General features: G+C 41.3%; 1 protein-coding gene across 2 annotated transcripts in view; it reads left to right on the top strand.

Annotated features, from left to right (window-relative positions):
- Positions 1-18,191, top strand: part of RBMS3 (RNA binding motif single stranded interacting protein 3) — a 612,128-nt gene that overhangs the window by 455,094 nt on the left and 138,843 nt on the right. For both annotated transcript variants that reach the window (XM_063303918.1, XM_063303920.1), the window contains exon 6: positions 16,142-16,221. In XM_063303918.1, coding sequence (XP_063159988.1) covers positions 16,142-16,221 — 80 coding nt within the window. The remainder of the gene's footprint in view (positions 1-16,141; positions 16,222-18,191) is intronic.

Raw genomic sequence — 18,191 nt, forward strand, 5'->3', positions numbered from 1 at the left:
TCAGGGATCCTTATCCTGGAGCAATTAATGATTATGCCCATGCAGGGCAGAGGGTGGGATAAGAGTGCTGCTGGCATGAGTAATTTCTGCAAAAGCACAACAACTATTCTATTTTGCTAATCCCTTTTCCAGAAACATTTGCTTAAATTCTGGAGGAATACGTAACTTTATTCTGGAATTATGTTCCACCTAGAATGTGAACATACTCTTTACAGTTTTTACTGCTTGACAGAACATTTTCATGTTCAGAATTTAATAGGGATTAAAAGTTGCTGATGTTTTGATGCTGTGTGTATGTGTATCATATTATAGCAAAGTGAATAATCTGTTCATGGCTAGGTGGCTATACTTCGTAGGGATAAGGACTATATTTTGTAGGGATAAGGACCGCATTGGGTGGAACAATTACGTAAAACGGGTGGAGCCATCCAGTGTGTTAACAGGACCAGAATTATGCTTTTTTCTTGAATTTATGGAAGATGGGCAATGTTCCTTGACATTTTAATTATGTAACATGCACATTAGGACATATATTACAGTTCTCTTGGGTTCTCTAACTCAAAAGTTGCATGACTATGATGGTATAAAAATATAATGAATAAGTAATTAAACAAAACAGTAGAGAAGTGTCCTGACAATTTTTGGCAATTTGAGTGGGGGACTCCAGGATATAAAAAATGAATTAGGTAGATCACACTTAGCTTTGAACTAGTCTGAGGGGCAGTTGCAACTTTTGTGTGCTAGAACTGTTGTATGCTGCAATTCTCAGTACACCTTTGAAGTAAACCCTGGGGAATATAGTAGGATTTGATTCAAAATAAATAGGGATGGGATTATATTATTAGTGAACGTAGCACATTAGTAATGAAACATGTATGAGACAGTACTAGTAATACCATGGCACATTAGCTTCTTTTCTTTTCCTTGGTACTCTTTTTTTTCCAATTTGGCATTCAGAGACAATACCAAGGTTCATAAGAAATCCATTTTAAAATCAAAATCAGTAGTGAAAGTGAGAGAACCTATGATATTTTTTTTAATTTATCTGGCCTGTGTAACTTGGATTGCCAGTTTCTCTGCTGGGACTCACAATAAAGGATAAGCATTAGATTAAGTAAATGGTAATGAATGAATGAATACATTCCATTCTTCCCCCAATCAGTTCAGTGGTTCTTCCTACCAAATGTGTTCCATGTGGAAGGTCAGTTTATTATCCCACACAACCAGCTTAGTTTTCACTATAACTTTCCTGAAATGTTTCAGAATTTTCTTCTCATATATCACATATTATAGAGGAGAGATAATGCTAGATGTCTCAACATCTTAGCATTTGATTCTGGTACACACATTGGAAAAGAAATGATAATGCATTTTAATTTAATTTCATTATTTTTGCCACTGTCTTAAGATGCACAAAGAATTCTGGGAAGAAGAAATCAGAACGGATTGAAAATGAACAACAAAAGCCCTGTCACTCAAACAAATGTTTTGCCTGAACTCTGCTTTTGTTGTTAACAAAGCAAAAATCACCCTGGATTTAAAAAAAAAACCCACATGGTAAGAAACATCTGATGTGGAGGAAAAATGTTGACAGCTATTTCATACATCCTTGTATGAAGCAGAATATTTTACTTCATTGTGGGTAATAGGAGCTTCCCCTGTGCTAATAGGATGGCATAAGTTAATAGGCAATGCAATTTCACCTTTTGTCCTTGATAGAAAAGAACACTGCTTGCAAGAAAATGTTAAAATAACATTGTCTGCATTCAAATGGCAAACAGAATGAAAGATGAAGTGCTCTTGCCTCTTCTTATACAATTCATTAAGTTGCCTTATTAAAAATTTGCTAATGGGAGAGACGGATGTGGAACATTAACTTGCATTTGGAAGCCAAGTTTTTCAAGAGGAATCCATTTAGCAGAGTCTGGGGAAGAGAGGAGACAACAAGTTGGAATATACCCTTTTCAGAGGAAGTTGGCTATATTCACATGGTGGTTGAGGGCAAGCAATGCTGGAGATTTCTCTGCAAGGTGTGTTTTTCTACTAGGTGATGTAAATAAGTTCCACATGCCCATGGATACACTGTTTTTCTTCAGAGAGGAACAGCTTTAGCAATCAAATGGGATATTGCAAAATTTCCCTTGTGTTTCTAGCAACAAAAAGAGCAGAAGCCTCATTCAAACATTCAAAAATCACAATGCTGACTATATGAACACTTCAGTTATGTTCTGCCTCCCATCAATGTCACTGGAATGGCAACAGATTCCCTGCTGCCAGATATGTGTTGCCTATAACTGTCTGCAAGGAAAGAAGGATATTTAACTCAATGGTATAGTTGAATACATGACTGTCTGCAAAAGCCAAAGTCACTGAAGTAGAGAACAATGTAATTTTTTATTTCTTTGCCTGATATCATGTATCTTGAATTAACCTTCCCAGTGACAATTTATGACCACAGTGTGTGGTTCAATTCCCCCCACCTGCCTATCTCCCCCATCTCTGCCCTTTTTACTGCCCTGTACTTTGCTGCCACCACCTACCCCTGCCACCCCAGCTGACCTTTGCTATCTTCTTCCTCCCACTGCTGATGAGGTGCATCTGGCCAAGGCAGCTGCTGTCACTTTGCAAGGCCTCACAAAGGGCCAGGCCAGGCACACCTCATCAGCAATGGGAGGAAGAAAACGGTGAAGGTCAGCTGGGGGGCAGCAGAATGCAGGATGGCCAAAGGAGCAGAGATGAGGGGGGAGATAGGCAGGTGGGGGGAGTTGAAGCAAAGGCAAGTGCGGCAGGGCAGGAGAAGCATGAGGTCCACAGCTAACAACGGCACAATCCTCACCTAACTACTGGAACTGGGACTACCAGAACTGCCATCACTAAGCGGTACGGTCATGTGATGTTTTGGCTAATGATTCTTTCCCTCAGTGACAGAAATTCCAGTGCCAGTTAGGGTTATTGATCGAGGACCACCTGTAATGTTTGAGGGATTTATTTTATTCAGAAAATCTGTGATTTGTACTTTTGAAGCCTAAAAAATTAGATCATATCAATTTTGAATCATTATACAGTATATCTCCTACCATCTTCCAGCAGGATATAGGTTATTTGGAGGGAGGGAGGGCAGGAAATCAGACTGTATTGGGGCTCTCAAGTGTAGAAAGTCATGGCTGGGACTGCATAAGTGAAATAGTTGAAGTAAATTTTAGATTATATGTAAACCTATCTGTAGAAATCTATACAGATGGTTCTTGTTTAATGACAGTAATTGGGACTGGAATTTCTGTCGCTAAGTGATGTGGTTGTAAAGCATGACATCACATGACCGCACTGCTTAGCAAAAGCAATCCCGAAAGTTGCTGTCATTAAGCAAGATTCGCAGGTCATTAAGCGAGGACCTCCTCGCAACTTCCTGCTGCCTTCCAATGATTCTCCTAAGCAGAAAACATAACTTACATGCAATGAAAAAATCTGATGTTCTCCCATTATACATATATTAATCAGTATCAAAACAGTTTACTTTCTATGCTAAATGGCAACAGATCCACTTGAACGCATCCAAAGGACTTCCCAAGACTTCTTATCTAGTCTTTCCAGTGGAGATATTAAAATATGTTCTCTGCCAGTGGGTATCTCCCCAAAGAAGCCTGCTGGAACTCATGAAATGTTAACAACCTTACCACATGAAAATGAAAACATGTCATGATATTTCAGTGTTCTCTATCAGCCTTGTGGGGTAGTCCAGACAGGAAGCATGCCCAGATGAACTAACTCTACTCTGTTGTAAGGTTATATTAACAGAATCTTGCAAGTCTGAAAGTACATCTCTCCCCCTCACCTTTACAGCCCAAGAAATTAGGGAGGGTCCCTTCTGAGATATTGGCCGTGCCCTCATTCCTTCTGCAAGCTAAGCTATCGCTTATCCGACTGTTCCCCTGGCTGTGGCTTTCCCCCTTGTTTTCCAAGGTCATTCCCACATACCATTACATTCTCATGCAAGATTTCACAAGATATAGCAAACTTCAAGCTCTTTAAAAAAAATTAAATTAATTTTGAGGAATCATGGAATAACTTGGCAACTGTGAATCCTCTGTATTAAAGATTTTGGTATGAAGTCCTATGTACACAAAGCATACAGTCTGCACTGCCAATGAACTGGCTGTGGAAGTGAGCTTACTGTTCCAATATAACTTCAGAATTGGCAATGACAAGTGCATCTCCAAACTTTGGCTATCTTCTGAAGGAGTAGCAAATGTCAGCTAAGCAGCAGGACTGACTTCGAAAGCCTGGAGCCATGTGGCTGTATTCTTCAACAACTGTGTCATAATATAACCATTACATTGTAGAAACTGATATGCTGGAATCACAAGTAGCAGTGATTTCAGAGGCTCTAGGCCCATAAAAATAGAGAGGCCTTTGATATGTTTTTTTTTTACATTTTCTCAGAATTGCTTTCTTGGGGATACTTTTGGTGAAATAGCTTCCTTATAAGTTATGTATTTGAATGTACCGTCTATGTGGTAAAACAATTTAAAAACCAACATTTTTTTCAGTGCACTGCAACTCAGTAATGACCAATTGCAATGATAATGCATCTCTGATAAACATGGTGAAATGATCTGGAATGTCTGAATTTTCAGAACTTCCAGATTCAGGGAGTAGAGATGACACAGAGACATTATTATAAATACTCAGTAATGCATTGAAAGGAGCAGACTGCTCTTCCTTTTTCAATTATGTTTCATTTTCAGATAGAACTGATAATGCTTGTGCCTTCCTTAATTGAGGTGGGTGCCTTAGTACTGTTAGTTGGCCCTGACATTTGAGGCGCATTATTGTGAAACTTGAGAAGTGGACCTATTTTTCTAAGTCACCTATTCAAATGATGCCTTCTTCCCCCACTATGGATTTAATTTCTTTTCCATATTAAATGCACAAAGTATACAGCAGCTTTTTCACTTGGCAGCATGTGCATTGCCTTCTTTGTTGGGTCTATTTGGTATTGGTAAGATGTGCCCAATGTATTAAAATGAAATTGTTGCTGCTAAGTAGTGCTGGTAACATGGTTGGAGACACCATGCCTGCAAAACAGGCTTTTATTGCATTTATCCTTTCAGAGACAAAAGTCTCTAAAGACTGGCTGCTCATGTGAAAAAAAGGTGAAAGTTCCCCTGTGCAAGCACTGAGTCATGTCTGACCCTCTGGGGGGATGCTGCTTTCACATTTTCTTGGTAGACTATAGCGGGGTGGTTTGCCATTGCCTTCTCCAGTCGTCACCTTCCCCAGCAAGCTGGGTACTCATTTTACCAACCTCGGAAGGATGGGAGGCTGAGTCAACCTGAGCTGGCTACCCGAGAATCCAGCTTCCACTGGGATCGAACTCGGGTTGTGGGGAGAGTTTCGGCTGCAATACTGCCGCCTACCATTCTGAGCCATGCGAGGCTATGGCTGCTGATGTACACTTTGTTAATCGAAGCGAATATTTGTAGCTCAGAGTTGAACTGGGAGTCCTTGGTGCTCTCTGAGCCTTGTTTTCTTGCAGACGTTTCATTGCCAGACTAGGCAACATCTTCAGTGCAAACAGGGAGGGGGCCCTGCTCTCTGTTTATATATAGCGGCTTGCCCTGCTTGTGTTGGTGGGGGTGTTGTTCTCTCCTTGGGAGTTCTTTGGGCTGTTGTTTGCTGCTTGGTTGATTGACTGGGTTAATAGTTCCTTGATTAGGGTGTATTGTTTGATGGTTCATCTGGTGTTAATCCTAGTGTTGATTTTTGCATATCTGTGTGTTGATTGCTGGCGAGGAGGTGTACTGTCTTTTGGCTTTTCTATTGTCTCTTTTGAATGGTATGTAAATGTTGTTTACCTCTATGTGTCTGTTGATGGCTGCTTTGACTGAATGCCAGGCTTCCAGGAATTCTCTGGCGTTTTTGGACTTGGCTTGGTTTAGGATGCTCACAGTTTCCCAGTTGAAACTATGGTTGAGTCTGTCCATGTGTTGTGAGATGAAGGAGTTCTCATCTTGTCTTCTGACTGTTAGTTGATGTTTGTGGATGCACTCTGCTAGTCTTCTGCCTGTCTGTCCTACATAGTGGCTGTTACAGTCTTTGCACTGTATGTTGTAGATAATCCTTGTTTTTTTCTTCTTGGGCTACTGAGTCTTTTGGGTTACTTAATATGTTTTGAAGAGTTTTAGTTGGTTTATGTGCTACAGTGATTCCATGCGGTTGTAACCATCTGTTGGTGGTTTCTGAGATGTTTCTGATGTATGGCAGTGTTATCCTTTTCATAGCTTCTATTGGTTGGGTTGTAGTGGGTTGGGTGGTGAGGCACTTTTTGATGAAATTGAGAGGGTATCCATTTTGCTGGAAGATGCTGTATAGGTGATCTGTATCCTTTTTCTGGTGTTCTGGGTTGCTGCAGTATGTAAGTGCTCGTCTGAGTAATGTTCTTACACAGCTTCTTTTGTGGGAGGTTGGATTGTTACTTTGGTAATGGAGCACTTGGTTGGTGTGGGTAGCTTTCCTGTAGACTTGTGTTTCTAACTTGCCATCATTTCCTCTACTGATGAGGATGTCCAGGAATAGTAGTGTGTTGTTGTTTTCTTCCTCCCTTGTGAATTTTATTCCGTTAAAGATGTTGTTGATGGTTTCATGAGTTTCTTCCAGTTGTTTCTTTTGTATTATGACAAAAGTATCATCCACGTACCAGATCCATACCTTGAGTTGTATGTGTGGGAGTGCTATCCTTTCCAGGCGCTGCATTACGATCTCTGCTATAAGTCCTGAAATCGGTGATACCATGGGTGTTCCTTTGATCTGTTGGTATATTTGTCCATCACACTGAAAGTAGGTCGTATGGCAGAGGTTGATGAGGTCCATTATTCTGGGTATCTTGATCTTGCTGTATTTGGCTAGGTCGGGTGTGTTGCACAGAACTGTGGCCATGGATTCTTTTGCTAGTGCCGGGTCTATGGATGTGAAGAGCACTGTAATGTTGAATGACACTATGATCTCATCTTCTATTTTTAGGTTTTTTTATTTTCTGGAGGCACTGTAGTGGGGAGTTCATAGAATATTCACTCTCCTCTGTGAGATGCCTGTTTCTTTGTAAGCTCTTTAGCTATGTTGTATGTGGGAGTCCCTGGCAATGATACAATGGGCCAAAGTGGTATGCCATGCTTGTGTATTTGGGGGCATCCGTAGAAGCTTGGGAGGACGGGTCCACTGCTTTTCATCCGCCTCTGTTCTTCTTGTGTAATTTGACCTTTCTTGGTGAGGTTGTTGAGAGTTCTTTTGACCTGGTTGTCCAGTTTCTGTATGGGATTGGTGTTTACTGGGTTGTAGGTTTCTTTGTCCTCAAGTAATTCTTTGGTCTTTTGTATATATTGTGATCTGTCCATAATGACGGTGGTGCAACCTTTGTCTGCTGGGAGGATGATGATAGTTTGGTCCATCTTTAGATGGACCAGTATATACAGTATATATGTAAGAGTTTTGATTATAATAGTAAAATCTAATACAAACTAAACTTAAAGAAAGACAATAGAGATAAGGAGTAAAAAGGAAAATGAAAGAAAAAGAAAGAAAATTAAGAATAAAGAAAGAGAAAAGAAATATATAAAGAAGTGACTTCCAATCCTCTTCACAAGTACAAACAAATTTATTAACTCTTCACCCTCTCTAAGGTTACAAACATTTATCTCTTCATCCCATATCCCATCTCTTGTCTATAAACAAATCCATAAAACATCATCTTTTCAGTCCTGGTGTCAGCAGAAAGTCCATAAAGGGTAGCCAGAAGTCGCAACATATCTTATTTTAACCTTGTTCAAGTAACTATATATTCCTTTCTTTTACTTCTGACAGTCTTAATCTTTAGTTCATTTAAATATTGTCATAGGATTTAATTTTTCTTCATTTCTTCTTAGTCCCATTGTACAGAGTTCTTCAAAGCTTTAACAAGCCTCTTTTGTAAATCCAGTAGGAAAAAATTATCCAGGTCACTCTCTTCGTTTGTCATTTGTATTTCCCTTTTAAATTTTAAAACCTCAGCCAGTTTCTTTTGGAAATCCATGTAAAGGATGTTTTGAAACATCTGTTTCTATGTTACTCTCTTGGCCTGTCAATTGTAAATCCACTTTTGATACTATCTCTATCTTGTCAGATAAAATTTGTTCTACATCTGACATTTCTTCAATAACATCTTTTGGACATTGTCTATCCATAGAAGCAGATATCATTACTGACATTGTTGATATTGTGGCTACTATTTTCTGATTCCATTCTTCAAAAGTCTCCTTCAGCATTTTTATTGTTATAATGTTTTGTACCATCTTACAGGCCTGTATATCTTTCCTCTACCTAAAATCTTTAGTCCCCTCTAGTGTCCAGTTTTTGAAATCACGAAGTTATTTATGTATGTTATGTCCTGTAAAACCCAAAACAGGATCTATTTCCCATGAGAAAATTGTACTTTATAATTAATTCCAAAATCTTACTGTAAAAGTTTCAATATTCCAATTTTATCAGGACTCTTAGTCCATTTATAACTTTCTAATATCAAAAACTTATTTAACTTTTTGCTGTTTATTTCAGATTCTTTAAATTCTTAAGCTTATTAAAATTTTCATTCATTCAAGATTGAAGGCAGACTCCTCCAGCGTTTTCAGACTTGTCCTTCCGAAGGTCTCTAATAGTTCAGAAGTAGTTAATGAGCAATTTCTGAAAGTGATTAGAAAGTGAGGTTTGTGAACTTAAAAAGTCTCCACCGCAGTTTTGAGCAAGACGGCTAATCCCATTGTCTCCCGGTGCTCAAGCCTGTGGAAAACTGCTGTCCTGAAGTCTCCTCAAGGGGAACAGCTGTCCGGAGATTGTGGGCAATCTCCCATCCTCTCCTTATCCAGAGAGGTTCCAAGAAACTGGTATGCTCACCAGTTCCTTTGTCTTTGCTGCACTCATTGACTCTGCTTTCACAGAGCCATCTTGTCAGGGTAGCCTTACTTCGAATAAGACACGGACTCACTTAAAGGGTTTAAGGATTTCCGAGTTTATTGAAGCAGAATGCATACGGAGAAAAAAGATGGGAATGTGGGTGTGGTAGCAGGGTGTCCTGTTTATACCTCGGTGGCGGACCTTGTCCTCCTCCACCCCCCATTGTCCCCCAAGCCGGGTCCGGATGGGTGATTAGAGTTGGTATGGGTCTGACGATGGGCGATTCGGGCGATCTCCGATGTTCCCCTTTGTCTCTTTGCCTTCGTCCGGTGCAGGTGCGTCCCCCGGGGTAATGGGTGGGAGTTCCCCCGATCTGTTAATGGTTTCCATGTCCTGTCCGAGGTGCGCTCCTATTGTCCTGGTGATTGATTTTATGGGTTTGGGTGCTTAAGGGATGATGTGTGTGCTTAAAGGATAATGGTTATCCCTTCCTCTTTCCTGATGTGCATGTTCCCCGTTGTGATGCACTTATGCCTTGCAACGGGGAACATGACATGCTGCCCCCCTAAGAGAATTCTAAGGTGCCGGTTTGTCCGGGTATGCTTCGTGGAAGCTTTTGACAAGCCATTTTGCTGAAACATTTTGCGCTTGGACCCACTCCGGGTGTGGAAAATGTCTCCATTTGACGAGGTACTGTAGGGTGCCCCTTAGCCTCCTGGAGTCTAGTACCTCCTTAATTTCAAAATGTTATTGCCCATCTATCATGATGGGTGGGGGCGGGGGGGTTTCATTGTGCCATTTTGAAGAGGTGGCCGGTTTCAGTAGGGCACAGTGGAATACTGGGTGTATGCATCGCAAATTGTGGGGTAGGTCCAACTTGAAGGTCACTGGGTTTATAATTTCTATGATTTGGAACGGTCCAATGAATTTGGGTGCCAATTTCTTTGAGGGCTGTGGGGACTTGATGAACATAGTGGAGAGGTAGACCCTATCTCCCACTTTGTAGTTCGGTTGCACCGCCCTGTGGTTGTCTGCAAACTTTTTGTATGTAGCTTGCGCCTCTGCGAGAGCCAGCTGGATGACAGGCCAAACTGTGGCCAGTTGTGCTGCCCAGTCATCTGGGGAGCAGGGTGGGGTGTCTGGTTGGGGCAGTTCCAGGATTGGCACGAAGTCTCTGCCATAGACCACTTTGAATGGGGTGTGACCTGTGCTCTGGTGCACTGCAAAGGTAGCAGGTCCACCCAATTGTCCTGTTGATAGTTTATGAATGATCGTAGGAATTGCTCCAGGGTGGAGTTAAGAATCTCCGTAGAGCCATCTGTGTGGGGGTGCCAAGCCGTGGACAGTGCCTGCTTGGTGCCAATGAGTTTTTAAAATTCTTTCCAGAACCTGGAAGTAAACTGTGTGCCCCTATCGGTCACCAAACGGGAGGGGGCGCCGTGCAGTTTATAGATGTGGTTAAGGAATAGGCATGCCAGCTGTTGCATGGAGGGAATGGACGCACAGGGTATGAAGTGTGCCTGCTTGGAAAAATAGTCTTTTACCACCCAGATGACCGTTTTTCTTTGGCTGGGTGATAGGTCTACAATGAAGTCCATGGAAATTTCCTCCCAGGGACGGGAGGGGCTTGCTACTTGCTGCAGCAGTCCTTGGGGCTTCCCCACCTTTCGTTTTGACATGGCACATGTGGGGCAAGCAGCGACATATTCTTTAACATCCTTTCTGAGAGTAGGCCACCAGAATTGTCGCCTGATTAAATGTAATGTTTTGATGAACCCAAAGTGCCCGGCCGTCTTGTCATCGTGGGAGCGGTTTAAAACTTCCGCTCGCAATGTCTCTGGCACGTACAGGTTCTTCTGTCTCCAAGCTAGACCGTTCGTAACAGATACATAGTGTTGGTTGGTTTGCAACCATGTATCTGTCTCGGGGGTTGAACGAGCCATTGTTGCCAGTTCAGTGAAATTGACCTGCGTCTCCTTCTGTTCGCGGGTGTTTGTGCTGGGGTGCGTTGGGTTCTTGTTTGGCTGCACGTGACAGCAGGGCAGCCCAGCTGTGTGTCGGTCCACACAGTACCCACAATGTCCGATGCCTGGCTGGCATCCTGAGGCCGTTGGGAAAGAGCATCTGCTAGGAAGTTCTTCCTCGCCGGTATGAACTTTAATTTAAAGTTAAACCGGCTGAAGAATTGCGCCCAGCGTACTTGCTTTGGGCTGAGGCGTTTTGGAGTGCTGAGAGCCTCTAGGTTTTTGTGGTCTGTCCAGACCTCGAAGGGGCAGGAGGCCCCTTCCAGGAGGTGCCTCCATGTCTCTAGGGCTGCCTTGACTGCGAACGCCTCCTTTTCCCACACGTGCCATCTCCATTCCGTTTCAGAGAACTTGCAGGAGAGGTACGCGCAGGGCTTCAGCTGATTGTCAAAATCCCGCTGAAGCAGGAGTGCTCCGATGGAGAAGGTGGATGCGTCGACTTGCATGACGAAGGGTCTGGTGGGGTCAGGGTGTTGCAGTACTGGCTCTGCTGTAAAGAGGCTTTTGAGGCGTTCGAAAGCCCTTTGACAATCAGCTGTCCAGTTCAGGAGCGCCCCTGGGTTCCTTGATTTATATGTGTCTCCCAGGCCCTTTGCCCGGAGTAGGTTACTTAGAGGCAGCACAATTTCCGCCAGCCCCTGGATAAAACCCCTGTAGAAATTCGTGAAACCAAGGAAACTTTGGAGTTGCCTCCTCGTGCGTGGGCGCTCCCACGTCAGTATGGCTTGGACCTTACTTGGGTCCATCTTGATTCCCCTTGCCGAGATTCTATAGCCCAGGTAGTCAATTTGGTCCTTGTGAAACTCACACTTGGAGAGCTTGGCGTATAGCTCTGCCTTGCGGAGTTTCTTGAGCACTTGCTTTACTAAGCATTCGTGCTCTTCTTCGGTCTCTGAATATATTAAAACATCGTCGAGATAGACAAGCACCCCCTTAAATAAGTGGTCGTGCAAGACCTCATTAATTAACTGCATAAACACTCCTGGTGCCCCCGCCAACCCAAATGGTAAAACTTTATATTGAAACGACCCCAGCGGGCAGTTGAAGGCTGTCTTCCATTCGTCCCCCTCCCGTATTCATATTCGGAAGTAGGCTTCCCTCAGGTCCAGTTTTGAGAATATCTTACCCTTTGCCAGGTGGGCAAGAATGTCCTTTATTATGGGTAGGGGGTATTTATTTGAGATGGACGCGGCGTTCACTTAAAGGGTTTAAGGATTTCCGAGTTTATTGAAGCAGAATGCATACGGAGAAAAAAGACGGGAATGTGGGTGTGGTAGCAGGGTGTCCTGTTTATACCCCAGTGGCGGACCTTGTCCTCCTCCACCCCCCATTGTCCCCCAAGCCGGGTCCGGATGGGTGATTAGAGTTGGTATGGGTCTGACGATGGGCGATTCGGGCGATCTCCGATGTTCCCCTTTGTCTCTTTGCCTTCGTCTGGTGCAGGTGCGTCCCCCGGGGTAATGGGTGGGAGTTCCCCCGATCTGTTAATGGTTTCCATGTCCTGTCCGAGGTGCGCTCCTATTGTCCTGGTGATTGATTTTATGGGTTTGGGTGCTTAAGGGATGATGTGTGTGTTTAAGGGATAATGGTTATCCCTTCCTCTTTCCTGATGTGCATGTTCCCCGTTGTGATGCACTTATGACTTGCAACGGGGAACATGACACATCTTCAGTTTGCCATATCTCCCTTGGAATCTCATTCTGGCCTCACTCACCCTGCATTGACACCTATGTCTCCGGGGAATGGGAGCTTGTGATAATTGTCCCTATACATAAAAAAGGGGGAAAGGATGATTCTGCTACTTATAGACCCATTAGCCTCCTCAACACAATCAGCAAACTCTATGCAAGACACCTACAATGGAAATTCCAGGACTGGCTGGAACAAGAAAACATTCTTGCAGAGGAGCAAGCTGGCCTTAGGAAAGACCAGTCCATCGTTGATCAGTGCCTAGTTCCAGCAAGTTTTGGGGAGTGAAAATCGATGAATTGGGGCCAACTGTCATCTCATTGAAAAATACTCCTCCTGCAACACAACGTCCCTTTATGCTGCTTTCATAGACTTCAGAGCAGCATTTGATTTCATATCCCAAGCTGAACTGTGCGAAAAACTGGAGGCTTCCTCAGTTGACTGACATCTACTTCATTTAATATGTGTGCTACATGAAGGGACCTCACTCAAAGTAAGATGTAACCCCCAGGGCCATCTCATCAGTGCCATTGAAACTGAGAAGGCTGTCAGGCAAGGCTGCATATTGGTCCCACTCTTACTCAATTTCTGCAGTGGCAACTAAAACCTAATCCCTGGGCTTCTCTCCAGGCCACCTACTCAGCATGGAATATGATAAGGCCAAAGCACTCATTAAACAGTGTGTAGCAGACACAGAGGGCCAATTGGATCTAACCAGGACCCCAACCTTTATTGCCAGTGAATCCAACAGGTACTTTGCCTCCCCTATGGCATACCTAACTAAACTTGAAGTCCCTAATCACCGGAGGCCTTTACTCTGGCACGATGTCACGCGTTCCCCTCAGCTGTCCTTGAAGACCGATACAGAAAGATTCCTTACCCAGAGAGACAATGCCTCTGGGACTCTGGACACACCGAAACCACAGAGCATGTGCTTCTCCTGTACTACAGAGGTATTCATACTAGCCTTATCTCACCATTACTGCATAAATACCCAGGGCACAAAGGACAATCCTACACCTGCTGCTTTCAGATACCAACCCTGCTATAATGTTCAACGTTGCCAGGTTCTGTGCAGCAGCTCTCCAAATTCATCAGATGGTGACCTGTGTCATAAACAAGACTTAATAAGCACCTAATTCACCACATTAGAGGGCTCTGTAATTTGATAGTCTTCCACATACTAACCTTTTATGCTCCCCTAGACCCATCTAATGCTTCTACCCCTTATTTTAGATTCTTACAGACTTTTACATATACTTTCTATGTTAGTATGTTCTAATTTTTCTTTTTTCTTTTTCTTTTTTTAGACTCTGACAAATCTTCCGTGCTTTTTATCCACCTTCCTTATGCTGGTCTATGACCATAATAAAGATTTTATTTTTATTTTATTAGTTAGCATCCCTGCCTGTAGCCTCCAATTTGTGCCCCTCAAAAACCCTTAACCCTTCTCTGAATCATGGAATTTTTCTCATTTTCTGTGAGATTTAAGACTCAGAAAAGGCATAAGAGACCCATTTTACCTCTTTAAATACACTAGTTCCCAAATAATTTTTATATAGAGCCAGTTTGCTCTAGTGGTTAAGGCAATGGTCTAGAAACCAGGAGACTGTGAGTTCTAGTCCTGCCTTAGGCATGAAAGCCGGTTGGGTGACCTTGGGCCAGTTGCGCTTTCTCAGCCCAACTCACCTCGCAGGGTGATTGTTGCAGGGAAAATAGGAGGAAGGAGCATTAGGTATGCTTGCCACCTTGAGTTATTTATAAAAATAATAAAGGCAGGATAAAAATAAAAATAAAGAAATATAGTCTGAAAAATTTCAGCCCTGCCCATTCCAGTGAATGGGGATTTTTATCACTTTTTTTGTTTTATAATGAATTCCTGTGTTTGTATCATATTACACAAATTTGTTTTTGTTTCTTTCTTACTTCTCTTCATGGTTTAAAATATTGTCTCCCTCTTCCCTATTCTGATTTAGCTTTCTCTTTTAAATGGTTATATTGTCATTGAGAACTTTTCTGCGGGAGAAAAATGTTTATGTTTTAACTGAGAACTTAATAGAAACAATTTGTAAGTGAGATAAAGGTAGTCCTTGTTTAGCGACCACAACTGAGTCCAGCAACTCCATTGCTAAGTGAAGCATTTGCTAAGTGGGAATTCATGTGACCATAACTGTGCTTTCCAGCTCAAAACTGAGAAGACTAATCAGTTTCACACTTTCCACTTTTGTTTGCCTCCTAACTGCTCCCTCACCCTTTGGAATGCTCACCTAGGCACTGGGATAATTAGCAAGAAGGGAAATAATGTTTGTATTTACATTCATTGGAGAGGAAGGGATTAAAAGAGAGTAAGCATGCATACAATGGGGAATACACATTAAAAGCAATGTGGTGGTACCAGCAGCTACGAGTGCGCTCAGCAAACAGTCCGGTGTATTGCCACTGTGTGCCTGTTACTCTCTTGTAATCTCTTCCTCTCCAATCTCTATGTTCTGGTGAAATGGATCAGACACAGGAGAGATTACCTACAGAAATCCCTTGTTTTTTTCTCTCCCCCCACCCCTGCAGGGAGGAAACAGTGGAGAGTAAGCAGGCACATAATGGGGAATACAACTGGCTGTTTGCATAGCACACTCACTGATGCTGGTGCAAGCACATTGCTTCCAATGTGTATTTCCCATTGTGTGCCTGCTTATTCCCTTGTAATCCCTTCTTCACCAGTCTCTCTGCTCTGCAAGTGGGAGAGAAAAGAAAAACAACAGATCAGGCACAGGACAATGTGTACTGACTGTAATGGTGATCACGTGACTGAGGGTCAGCACTGTTGTAACTTTGAAAGGTCACTGAACAAGGCAGTTGATAAGCAAGGACTAACTGTACTCACCTGTAAGAGGGAAAACACGTATTTTCCATGAAGATATTTTCCCTGCCCTATATGCCTATAGATATAGTTCTGTGAAACATATTCTGAGCTATAGGCTTCTAATCAAGGAGTAGACTGGTTGATTCCCAGAAGATGCTCTGCACTGTGACTCTTCAGTCCCTTGTCATTAGCCCTGACAACTGGATGGGATTTGAAGTTCCAAAGATCTGGCAGCCACTATATACACTTCCTAAAAGAAATTGAATTCAATAGACATCTATCAGATTGCTGGTGGAATCAGCAAAAGCTAGGCTTTAATACCTAGAGCATTAGATTGAATTGTTCTAATGTATTAAACTACCCCAGGACATATAATCATACTTGCTAAAGCAGTGTTCCATAACTTGGAACTTAACACATATTTTGGGGCTACAGATACCAAAATTATCTACCATTTTGGCATGCACTTCCCAGGTTGGGGGAGGCTGTGCTAAAGCAGCCCAAAATGTTCTATCTTCTATTAAGAAGTTCTGCAAGACTAGTATCTCTGGTTCTTTCTTTACCCAGTAACTTTTACTGGATAGCTGTGAGAAGACAGATATTCAGTAATAATGATTGCCTTTTCTTATTTATGTTTCTTCCTCAGAATGGAATCTACTGAAAAATGTGAAGTTGTAATTCAACATTTTAATGGAAAATACCTGAAAACGCCCCCTGGAGTGCCAGGTAAGCATTGTCTTCCACTCTCCATCAATTAAAGGTCAACAAAAGGAGGAAATTCTGGGGCTATAAGCCTCTTAAGAATACACTTCTATTTCCATACTAACGTTAGCAGTTATTGCTTGTTTGATAAGAAGTATCCGTAACTCAATGGAAATTTTGTCAGATATCTGTTTAGTTTAGCAATTTGTATACAGCTCCTTCCTGTTCCTCAGGTAAAGCATTGCTGATTCAAATATTTAATAGCTGATGTGAATTTTTTGAACTTACTGTATTATGCCTGTACTTTGTGTATTTCATTCAAAGTGAGATGAATGGTGGTTAAATATAACAAACATCTGTATGGTTGCTGAACTTCAAGGCATTCTCAAAATATGGAGGGAGGGTACCTTTCATTTTTTAATTAAAACACCAGAAACTGAGTAACTTTTTATATAATTTATAAGTCCAAACACTTGAATATTTTAATGCATAAAAACACCAACAAAAAAAGATAAGTAATGATTATACACTGAAAAAATAAAACTTATTTTCTTATAAGTAATTATAACTAATATATGGATCTTTTTTCTTTCTATTTTCTGTTAGTTTTCTTTTTACTTTTTTGTCACTTTTAGTTTATATTAACGCAAAACACTTGAACAGCATTAGCTGGTATTAGTTTATTGTGATCTAGAGACTTACCCCTGTGAAAATACTTAGTTTAGTTTTGATCTAACGCATGTTCTTTTAAAATTTGATTTAATACAAAAAAAAGGGAGAGGAGGGAAGATACAAGAAAAACACAAAGGAAAGAAAAAAACGAAGGACATAAATATATACATAAAAAGGCAGCTCAGGTTTTAAACACAGTGTTAAAACTTGACTAGATGGAATAATAATGATTAGTTTTTCCATTATGTCAGTAGATAGCCAGTTCATAAGCAGAGAATAAATACATATTATCAATTCAGGATTGTAAATCTGGAGTAGCATGCTTTTTTCACTATAAAAGAGTAATCTGTGTTGCTATACCCCATGCTCAATAAATCCATAATTTTTCATATGATAAATTCTAAAATATTGGTCTATAATTCAGAATCCATTCTACTTCTTTAAAGTGTGTTAGTCTTTCCTACATTATATTACCATACTTACAAGTATTAAACCAAAACAGAAGGATAGTGGGGCAAGGCTATATCTTATGGGTAAGTATCCCTCCATCATTTTATACTTCCAGTATAATGAAAATGTCAGCCAGTGTTTTCTAAAGACTCTAAACAACAAAAAATACATAAATAATAATGTTGATTTAATCTAACCTTATGAATTTAACAGTATTAATACAGCAGGTAATATTGTTAATAATGTTAATGTTAATGATGCTAATGTGATATTATATTCCTATTTTTTATTCCAAAGTGTTTGCAGATAACCAATATCTACCTTAACAATACTGTTTAATTGTTCATAAAAAATACTGTAGTTTTGGAATTGCCCAAACATTTTTCAGTGCTGATAGTAATTTAGGAGTTTTAAATGCTACTGCTGCATCTGGATTGAATTATGAACTCAAAAGATGTTTTGATTGAATATGCTGCCATTCCATGGTTTTAGACAATCTGAATTCCTCATGCAAGAATTCATGTGATTTAAATAAATAAAAACTTAATTGGCAATTAGCTAATCTGAATATTAGTACCCTATCCTGTGCATGCTCACTGTCTTCTTTCCAAAGAGCGCATTCTAGGAAATACATGACATTGTTTTATGCCAGGCACAACACCTCATCCTTTTAATTCCCTTTGTTTACGGTAGGCATGACCCTACAGCTTTCACCCTGTGATGAGGAGAGAGGCTTTCACCCAGTCTAGAAAGTGCAAGCCTCTCCCAAATACCATTTCCAAACTCTTTATTAAATACTTAAATCCAAGAAAAATAGAGAGTGAGTGGTTGCCCTCATAATAAACAGAAAATTACTGTCTAACTAGACTATA

The sequence above is a fragment of the Candoia aspera genome, chromosome 4 (genome assembly GCF_035149785.1).
Source record: "Candoia aspera isolate rCanAsp1 chromosome 4, rCanAsp1.hap2, whole genome shotgun sequence".
NCBI classification, from domain to species: Eukaryota; Metazoa; Chordata; class Lepidosauria; order Squamata; family Boidae; genus Candoia; species Candoia aspera.